The 10571-nt window shown below is 29.4% G+C and overlaps 1 protein-coding gene across 1 annotated transcript; it reads right to left on the bottom strand.

Annotated features, from left to right (window-relative positions):
* Positions 1 to 2114: 2114 nt before the first annotated feature.
* On the bottom strand, positions 2115 to 6211 carry LOC111283945 (double-stranded RNA-binding protein 1-like). The gene is made up of 5 exons (XM_022872642.2): positions 5958 to 6211; positions 3939 to 4201; positions 2991 to 3201; positions 2481 to 2868; positions 2115 to 2325 (listed from the first exon to the last, which is right to left on the bottom strand). Exons 1-5 carry the CDS (start codon positions 6121 to 6123, stop codon positions 2268 to 2270), a joined length of 1086 nt encoding a protein of 361 aa, XP_022728377.2. The 5' UTR covers positions 6124 to 6211; the 3' UTR covers positions 2115 to 2267.
* Between the last annotated feature and the right edge of the window lie 4360 nt (positions 6212 to 10571).

The raw sequence follows: 10571 nt of genomic DNA, 5'->3' as shown, positions 1-10571 counted from the left end.
TTCCATCCTACTGCACCATACTGTTTTCTAATTAACGTGTGGTTATTGACAGCATATGATCATTAAATAATAAAATACTTGTAACAAAAAATATTTAAAATTTAACAGTGATCATTTGCAATTAGTAAATTCAACAGTAGCAACAGAAATTAAATATTCAATTTTTTCTGATATATATGAAATGTTAAAGGAAAAGCATAGATTCAAATGTTGAACCTCAACCTTTTTAAAGTGGAATAATAATTATTAGTTCAATTTTGAATTATTAAATCTTCATTTCTATGAGTGAGAATTTGTAATACTCTCAAAGGGTTATTATAATCTCAATGATAAGAGAGTATATATTTTGTTGATGTAAGGATCGTTAGATTGTACTTGCTATGAAGTATTAATCACTTTGGGAGCCCAAGGCAATCTCCCCTATAGTTTTTTCTTTTGAAAAACTTTTAGCTTAAATGTGAGATCATTTTTCCTTCAACATTAATCTTTTCGGTCAAGAGTTTGGATTGTACTTTCTTTGATAGATCAATATAGTTCCTCACAAATAATGTCATCTACGACTATTAAGATTATTTGATTGCATCCAATTATAAGATTTTGTTCGTTTTAAAGCTTAATGTGATGTTTTTTGTAATTTTATATTTTAAAAAATTTATCATAGAAGAAATATAATCTTTGCTTATAAATTATAATCTATTTTTTTTTTTTTTAGATGTGAGATTTTTTTCCGCCGATCTATCTTACATTTTTTGCTTGATTTTCCTATTCTTAAATTATTATTTTTTATTTGGATATCTATAAAATAAAGTATCTTTGATTACAAAAGAACAAAACATATTCTGCATTTATTGCAGTTAATGGGATGTAAGAAAGTTAATTGTATCCGATTATTAGTTAAATCATTTATGAAGCCGATGAAGATCATCCTCCACATGTTGCTGTTCCTGTTCGATGGTCTAGGGAAATGGAGGAAAGCAAAGCTGGCCTAGAGAGGAGCAATTCCATGTTAAGGAGTAATGTAGCTGTCCTTATACCATGAATTTTGAAACTCTTACTCAGAAAACGATCATGGTGTCATATTACCACATGTTAAATTTTAAAACATACTTAAATGAGGATTTCTCCTAACTTTGGATCCATGACAAGAATTAAGCACCATGACTGTACAAAAAGTAAAAATAAAATTAAGCATTTGAGTATTTGAATTTGATTCACTAATTGATGAATCGTTTTCTTTTAAAAAGAACATTTGAGCTTTAATCTTTCTTTTAATTAAAAAAAAAAAAAACTTCAAAAAAATTTGATATCGATTTTGTTAATTAATGTGGCGAAAACTTTAATCAATTAAAAGTTATGAATAATTTTATCTTTAACACTTTGGATAATTCGATATTCATGTTTTTATTAAATTTCAGATAAAAGGCTGATGCATTGGTGATGAAACATGCTTCTTCATGGAAACTATCCTGGCCAGGGCGACCATGGTGCGTTTGGAATTTAATATTTTTGGTAAGTTATTATCTAACGAATATGTTAAGAACAAATGTTAAAATTACTATTTATAATAATATTTTCAACGGATACATTAAAATTTTTATTACATTAATTATTATGATCAAAAGAAAGAAAGAGCAAAAGAAAAGGGAAATGAGAAACCTAAAAATAACAATAAAAAAATAACCACAAAAAACAAAAATGAATTCATGGCAATGAAACACACTTTCAGGTAGTATTTTTCCACTGCATACAAGATTTTCACTTGGTTCTCCGTCCAACAAATGTCATCAAAGTGGGATAACTAAGCAAAAAATAGTTGTTTTAGCAACCATTAGAAAGACAAGCTTGAGGAAACAAAAATTCCACATTTGAGCCAAATCATAGATTAACCAGCACCTACTTAATGAAACAAAAAACTTTAACCACGGTTTTTTTTTTTAGCAGCAATAAGCTATTTGTTTCTTCAATTCCAGCCACTATTGTCTCTGATGGTAAGCAAAGATACCGCACAAGAGCTGGTTAACAAAAGCTTCTTAGCTGCTTTAGTGAAAAACAGGTGTTTCAGAACACACCCTTAGCCCTTAGGACTGGAATTTAAGCAATAACCAAAAGATTAATTAAACAGAGAAAAATAGTTAACCATATGCTTTATTATAATGGGACATACTTTATATTAAACCAGAAGGATTCTGTGTCTAAGGACAATGGCTGAGGTATGAGCCAAACTAACAAAATAATTGCTATAAAATACAACGGGCCATTGGCAAGGTTCATAGAGCCACTGAACATGGAGCAGTTTGATTTAATGGAACGCCAGCAACAGCCAACCTACAAATTTCAGTACATGAATGTTAATTAAGTAGAACTTCTACTGGACCTCCAAAATCCAACACCAAAGCTCATCAACTGACATTCAGGGAAGTGATTTAGAAAGACAACATGAGAACAGGTCAGAACATTGAGAATGACAAACCAAAACTTACTGAGTAGCAGTGTCCGGTTTAGCCCTTTTCTTCTTCTTACGTCGCTTTCTTGTTGACTTTTCACCAACACCTGAAGACTGTCCAACGACTGGAGGCACAAAAGAAATTGGAAGATCAACACATTCAGGACCTTGTTCTGATTTTGTAATCTTGAATTTGTGGTGAGGACGTTCTGCTCCTGAGCTTGGCTGAAGAATTGCAATGGTTGGCACACTGTTAGGGGCTGCAGCAGTTTCAACCTCTTTATTGTTGTGGATCAATGTTTCGGCTCCAGCAGCTGTAGTGCCAAGATGGAAGATGCTCGAATCCTTGACTTTATTCAAAGCAACATACAGTTTAGATTTGGACTCGATGATCTCTGGAAGAAATGTTCCATACCTAGGATCATCTGCATTATTGATCCAACAAAAAGATGAGGACTCATCCAGCTAATGTGTCTAGAAATCATGGCATATATATGTATATAAGAGCATATATTTTTCACAAAAAGAGAGAGAGAGAGAGAGATACCAAGAAGAGAGACGATAACAGCCCGTGCAGCTAATTGTTCAGCCTCTTTCTTATTCCTACCAGTTTCTCCACTATAAGTCACACCATTGAAGACCAAAGAGGACACAAAAAGGGGAAGAAATCCTTCAAACTGAATGGTATTATAGGTTGGCATTTCCAGATTCATCTTGACTGCAAATTCATTCAAGATAGACTTGCAAAATACTGTATCCTAGAACACCAGCCACCAAAAGTTTAGCAAACTCCAAAGTAAATGTCAAATTTTTAGCTTATATGCAAGCATAATGAAACTATTTAATGATGTTTAGTTTTAGATAACATCACACTTTAAACATGAACAACAAGATAAGATAAATAAATAAATTTGAAATTCGAAAAAAGGGATTCCAAATGTAGTAAAAAGTTTCGAAACCCATTGATACTAATATTCCAATATTATAGAAAACTGGAAAACAAGGGATTCTGAATTTAGCTATTGATCATTTATACAGGAAAAATGGAGATGTAAAATGGAAAACTTTTCTAAAACTAGATGAGGCTTAAGCTTTTTTGCCCTTTTTCTTTGTTCTTCTACTTTCTGCAGAAGCACATCTGTACTTATTTGACACATAATATTGTTGTCTTACTTCCAAAGTTTATATACTCAACAACAATCCTACTATATTCTCTACTAAACGCAAACAATAACTAAAAGATAAAAAAAATTATATAATTATGGAAAAAAAATCTCATGCCATCAAAGTCAAAAGTCAAAACACCTTTTAAAACTTTGTCCTCTTTTTAACATGGATCAAGATATGAGACAAAGGGAACCCAAGATCGTACCACTTTGACTAGTAAGTTTCAAGAGAAACAAACCATTATGAATGACCCACAAACATTTAAATAAAGAAAAAGAAACATAATTGTACCATAAAAGACCAAAAGTTCCAGCAGAATGCATCAAACCTCAGGAATAAGAGGGCATCCTTCATCTTTTATTTTCTTTGTTATACACTCTAGAGCGTATTTGGCAACATCCTGTTCAGCTGCTTTTCTATGTGAAAAGGTTTCCCCGGAAACATAGCATATTCCATCAACTATCACACTTGACCTGAACCTTGGAGCATGCAACAATCCTTCATTAAAAGTTTGATACACTGGGAGTGGTATGGATGATCTTTGAGTATACTCCTGCAAACGATTCTTATACATCAAGGGTTCCAGAGGCCCTGAGCAAAATCAATGCACGAATTAGTAAGGGATGCCGACTTTAAAATATGGCAAAATACTCAATGAAAACATTGCTTATAAGCAAAATAGGTAAATTAAACTATATAACATGAATTTAACAAAAATATATATATCGTAGAAAAAAATTCTGAAAACACAAAATTATTCAAGCTTTTAGAAGTACGTTGACTAAGAAACAGTGCCTTTATCAAGCATAATCGATTTAAACCTTAATTTAATGAGAGAAATGCCAAAATATCACACTGTTCCAACAAAAGGAAGTTAAAATCAGCCAACATTGACCATTTCAATGTTTCATACACAATGACTCACAGCCCATTTGGATGAAAGCTAATGGGAGGAGAGAAGGTACTTTTGGGTTGTTCGTGATGACAGGGAGGGATGGTGTTGGATCAATGTTTGGAAGCTTCTGAAAAGCAAAATGGAAAGAGATTTGGAAAGATATTTCACTTCTAAACAGGCCAACCTTCAATCTTTACAAATATGCTTGTGCTACTGTAGCCAACTTTTCCGACAGACTTTCATTCTAATTCTACCCTCATAAGCCCCTCTTTATGTGTAACAGTGAACGATATTATTTAGCACTTTACTTAAACCCTATATCCTCACCCTTTGCCACCCTGAAACCACATAATGTTAGCTACTTTTACACCTTTCATTCCTAGCCTTCTATAATAGCATCCAAATAAAAGGATGGTTATCTACAGATTTACTTCCTTTCCCTATTTTCTTATTCTCCTTAGAAGGCATAGTCACCCACCTCTTGGCTTGCTGGGAACCAGCCACTTTTTTGGAGGAACCAGCTATAGCGCACCCTCCCCTCCCCTCCCTTCCCCACTCTTCTGATCTTCCATGCTGATACGAAAAAAAAAAAAACGATTGCTCCCTTAACAACAATAGCAAGTTTACATTTATAATTCTTAATGAAAACAGCACAAAGCACATTTGGAAAGGAAAGACTTTCCAAAACAACAGTCCATGTTAAGAAGCACCGTCGCCCCATCCCCCACCTTCCCCAGCTCCCCTTGTCCCTCCGTGTTAATAGGCAAAAAGAGAGAGAGAGAGAGAGAGAGAGAGAAATTGCTCCCTTTCACAACGAGAGCAAGTTAAGTTTTATAATTCTTAATGAAAATGGCACAAAGAACATTTGCCAAGGCATCATTGTTATGAAGACCTTTAAAAACAAGAATCTATTTTAAGGAATACCAAAAAAAATGCCATTTCAAATTTCACAAAAAGGCTAAAATAGTTTTAAATTAACATCAAGTTTGAAAGAAGATTTCCTCAAGTTTTACTGTAACATTGAAAACTTAAACTATTCCAAGATTTTTATAGTTCTAACTACTTAAACCCACATTTATAAGTAATTAAGTAATTAACTTTTTCATAAAATTAAATAGGAACATCAAATAAAGAGCACCTTTGAACTGTAAAACCCACATTTCAAAATCCTTCCTATTCTATTTTCTGTGTGCTGGAAACCATCAAAGTCTAAAACCTTAGCTAAATTAGCACCATGTCAAACACCATAAACAATCAAACGTCAAAATTAAAATACAACAAATCAAATTCAACCAAACATTCTTCAAACCCATTTAAGAGAAATCAGTTATAAAGAGAAAAACCCAAACTTTTTTAAGTGTGAAGGAAAATGTTGACTTTCTCCCAAAAAACCATAGAATACAAAATCTTTATAGAAAGACTAGCCCAATACAATTGGAATGCAATACTTACCAGAAGGAAATGACTGAGCCTGAGGCGAAGCTGAAGGCGGGACCTGGACAAAAGCAGGAGCTTCGACTGGAGCCGAAGGTTGATTGAAGAGATCGGGTTGAGGAAAATCTGAGGAGGGATTCTCCAATTTTGGATTTTTTCTTCTTTTTCTTTTGGACAGCATCATAGTTTTCTCCAAACTCCAAAGTGGAGGCTGAAACTTATTGTTAAGCCAAAGACCAGAGACCAATTGTGTTACTGTTGGCTAGGGCCGTAAGGGTTATATACGTCAAAGTATTTATCATGAAGACGTCTTTTTAGTCGACACGATGCCAAAAAAAAATATCTTTAGTAAAAAATGTTTTTTTATAGTCACCTTATAAATATTTTAATATATAATATTACCCTTGTTTTAAATATATTTGATATATTTAATATATATAAAAAATATGTTTAATTAAATCATATTATATGAATATATATTTAATATGTGTATAATATCTGAAGTAAGCTTAGTTGTATACAAATAATATCAACTTTTAACGAATTTTTTTATGCTTATTTTAATTTAATTGTATATAAAAACAACATTGTAATTAAAATGGGTTTTAGACCTTTGAATTTTGAGAAAAAATATTAATTTATTGGGTTGCATGTATAAAATAATTATAAAATTTTTAAACAGATTTCATGTATTATTTTTTTATTTTATTCTTAAATAATTTTATTGTAAAAAAAACTAAAATATTATCAAGCATTCACATTAATTATATTAATTTATATATTTAAAACTAGCTTTCTTAATCCGTGCAACGCACGAGATTTTTTATTAAATTTTTTGTAATTTTAAAATTTTTTTAATTATTGATATAATATATAATTATATATTTATAAATGTTAAGTTATAATTAAATGATAACTTATACACAATATATTATAAATGATACTATTAATCTAAAATAAGTCTAAATTTTTATCAATTTTCAAGAATTATAAAAATCTTTTCTTTTTCATAAAAAATATTTTTTTCAATTTATTTGCTAAATACTAAAAATTTTGCTACAGCTTTTTTCTTCCTTGATAAAAAATTAAAAATTAATATTTAAATAGTTAAGATTAATAATTATTTTTATCATAATGTTGATGGGGTGTATATATATATATATATATATATATATATTTGATTGGACAATAAATCATAATTATTAATTTGATCATAATCATTTGCTTTTTATTAGTTTTTATTTTTGACATACTTTTAAAGTAATTATTACACAAATATATTAGGCTAACAATTATTTCTATATATGTCAACAAAATAAAGTTATTTTTTAGATAAAATGAAAACAATGATTTTTTATATTATACTTAAAAACTTTTTTTTAAAATATTTTTTTATTTTTAATCATTTTTAACATAATTGATAGTATTTTTTTTAGGTTAGATATGGTAGTGATCATTATTCTACTCATACCATCCATTCTAGATAAATAAATTCAATAATAAAAGGCATAGCAAAAGGAAATAAAGAATATAAATTTACATATTAATTTGTCAAAATTAAATATATATAATAATAAGAGCAAATATGTTAATAAATTAATAAAGAATAAAAACATAAAAAATGAATAAAAAAAATATATAATACAAATAGTTAATTATAATCAATCCAAGCAAAATTAAAAAAAGTTATAGACTAAACAGAAACAAATAAATTAATCAAATATATAATATCAAAATATTTGAATTAGAACATTAATAAAACATTATATTTGTTTTCAAAGTAAAAACATATTTTTATCTAACTTTTTTATCAACATTCAAATGTCTCATATTTTTATATAAAAATGTAAGCTCTTATTACTTTAAAAATATATGCTTTATAGTCAATAATTTATTAACTTATATAAAATTATTAAATTTAAATAATCTATATAATAATTTTCAATCTTTTTTAGATTTTGATTTTAATTTAAATAATTATCTAAAAATATTAAATTTAAATAATTTATTAAATAAAATTATTTGACAGAAAATAAAATTTTATTAAGTATATATATTTTGAATTGTCATTAAATTAAAAAAAAAGATAAATTATGATTTAATATATTTGAATTCAAATTTTATGTAAAAATTTCAATCTCAGATAGATTTTTATTTCAATTTAAAAAATTATCCAGAACATTCAATTTAAATAATTTATTAAAAAATTTTATTTGATAAATAAAATAATATAAGTATTATTATATGTGTCATTAAAAGAGATTATTCATCTAGGCATTCACATAAATAATTTTTATCATGTAACTTTATATGTTGTAATATAATATATATATATATATATATATATTAGGTAAGTGAAATTTTTTGAATTTTTAATAAAAAAACTTAAAAAATGAAAAATAAGAAAATAATAGAGTTTAGAATAGATATTACCTTTGAAAAAAATTAATTTAAAATTTTATTAAATACAAAAATCTACTGCTTATCCTTTTAAAATAAAAAATATTGATGCTTGTGAAGAAAATTTTACTAATTTAGATATAGAAAGTTATGTAGGAATCAAAACTCTTAAGAGTTAGCTATAAAAACTTAACGATTAAAAACTCTTATTAAGAGGATATGATAACCTAGATTTTAGTAATGCAGAAACCAAAACTCTAAAGAGGTAGTGTTATCCGGGGATGAAGATTTTTAAGGAAGTACTCGAGCGAGGCTTTTCAGAAAGTTGGTAATGTTAGGGGAGCTGAGTTGATTTGTGAGGTGATGGTGGGGAAAGTTGATTAAGCCAGATACAGAGATGTATAACTCGATGATCGCTTTGTATTGTTATAAGAATTACACGGATGTGGTTAAGAAGATGTTAGATGAGATGGTTTGTACTGGGGCATTTCCAGATTTTCAATCACACATTGTGTTGTTTCATTTCTTAGTTAAGAATAGGAAATTGAAGAAGGCTTCAGTGCTGTTCAATGAAATGGTTAAAAACGAATTTTTTTCCAAGTAAAACAAACCCTTATGTGGCTATAAAAGTTTGGAAATTCATGATAGAGAATTATGATTCTGATATGGAGGAGACTGGAAACATGCTTCCTGAGGCAGTTAAGTATGCTGAGGGTATGATTGAGAAGGGAATCAAGGTCGCATCTTGCACCTTGTCGGGATTGAAACAGAGCCTTCGAAGAGCAAAAAAGGAAGGGGTATGCGAAGAACTTTTAAGAAAGTGGAAATCTTGTCAGGCAGATTGAAAGTGCTTGAACTCTATGTTAGCTCAAGTATAGATAAGCAATTCAAGTGGGGATGAATTGGATTGACTCCATGTATTTGCCAAAAATTAAAGTTCAAACATCCGTTTAGGAAACAGTGCCTGAGCATATTTTGTATTTGTTTCCTGTGCCTGCGTGGCCTATATAGCTTGTTTATTATAGAAAAAAATTCAGTATATATTATCCTTTGTTTGTTTATGTGATAAACAAGATAAAATTTACTGTTTGCACAAGGAATGAAAAAGTTCATTCATTTAATGCCATCTAGTTAATTTTGATTCTGAACCATTTTCAGGGGCAGGACTCAGGTTGCTGGGTTAGTAAAAGTTTCATTGAGAATGTCCTCTTTTCTTGGCAGTTTGCACAATCATAAGCATTGGATTTATATATGTTTTTCTTTCTTGAAGGCCCTAAACCAAAGTTTTGATTTCTAGAAAATCTTGTCCGTAGGTTTGATTCACTGCTCTTTTTTATATGCTTAATGGTGTTCATGTTGTGATTAGAACAACTAAAACTTTACGTAGATAGTCATTAGGCAACAAATCTGGTGGCTTTTCATTACTCAGATAATCATTTCCTAAATACCAGTGATTAGATTCAGATCCAATAAGAAATTATCAAATGACACTGCAAGAAACTTTTCAAGGTACTTTGATTTTGTTTCCATGACAATGTAGTATATCTTGTGGTTTTAGACACCGTTGAAGACAGAGATATTATTATCTTTGTGGTGCTAATATATCTTCTCATGACAGAAATGAGAAGATGAGTTAGAGAAGGTTGAAGAAACCTCTGGTTGGTCGGAGATTTTATGTAAGTGCTAATGGATCAAGTCCTAATCCATATCTTGCCATCAATATCCCTACAATGGTGACAGAAATTATAACATTTTTAACGTATGAAAAGTCCCTGACACGACATGGGCCTGTTTTTTATAACCTATTTGAAATTTGTTCTTTTTCCACAAGCCCAGTGAAAGCCAAACAAAGCCCAAATCTTTGATATATATAGATCATGCTTTTTCTCCCAGTTTCTTAACCTTTACCACTCTTTATATTTAGCTGCAAAATAAAAGTAACTAAAATATATATATATATATATATTAAAATAAAAAAAATCAAATTTAATCAAGTTACTTATAACATGAATCTAGACTAACGAGGTTATTTTGATCGATTATTACTCACAAGTCGCATGTCATTTTATGAGCAGTTAGACATTTTTTTTATTGAAAATCTTCTGTTGGTCCCAAAACAATTAAATAGCTGACGAAAGACACGATGCTTGCTGCTCCCATTGAATGAAAGGAGTGAAACGAAATTCCCCAAATCTCTTTTTTGGTGTGAAAAGTATGGTACATATGCATATG

Source organism: Durio zibethinus, chromosome 3 (assembly GCF_047325235.1).
Source record: "Durio zibethinus cultivar Kanyao isolate XHJ-2024 chromosome 3, ASM4732523v1, whole genome shotgun sequence".
Classification (NCBI taxonomy): domain Eukaryota; kingdom Viridiplantae; phylum Streptophyta; class Magnoliopsida; order Malvales; family Malvaceae; genus Durio; species Durio zibethinus.
This window is presented reverse-complemented; position numbering and strand designations above follow the sequence as displayed.

Coding starts and splice junctions, on each gene's coding strand:
- LOC111283945 (XM_022872642.2), bottom strand. CDS start 6,123: ATGATGCTGTCCAAAAGAAAAAGAAGAAAAAATCCAAAATTGGAGAAT. Junction 3,202..3,938: donor GATGCCCTCTTATTCCTGAG/GTTTGATGCATT, acceptor CTGGTGTTCTAG/GATACAGTATTTTGCAAGTC. Junction 2,869..2,990: donor TGTTATCGTCTCTCTTCTTG/GTATCTCTCTCT, acceptor TCAATAATGCAG/ATGATCCTAGGTATGGAACA.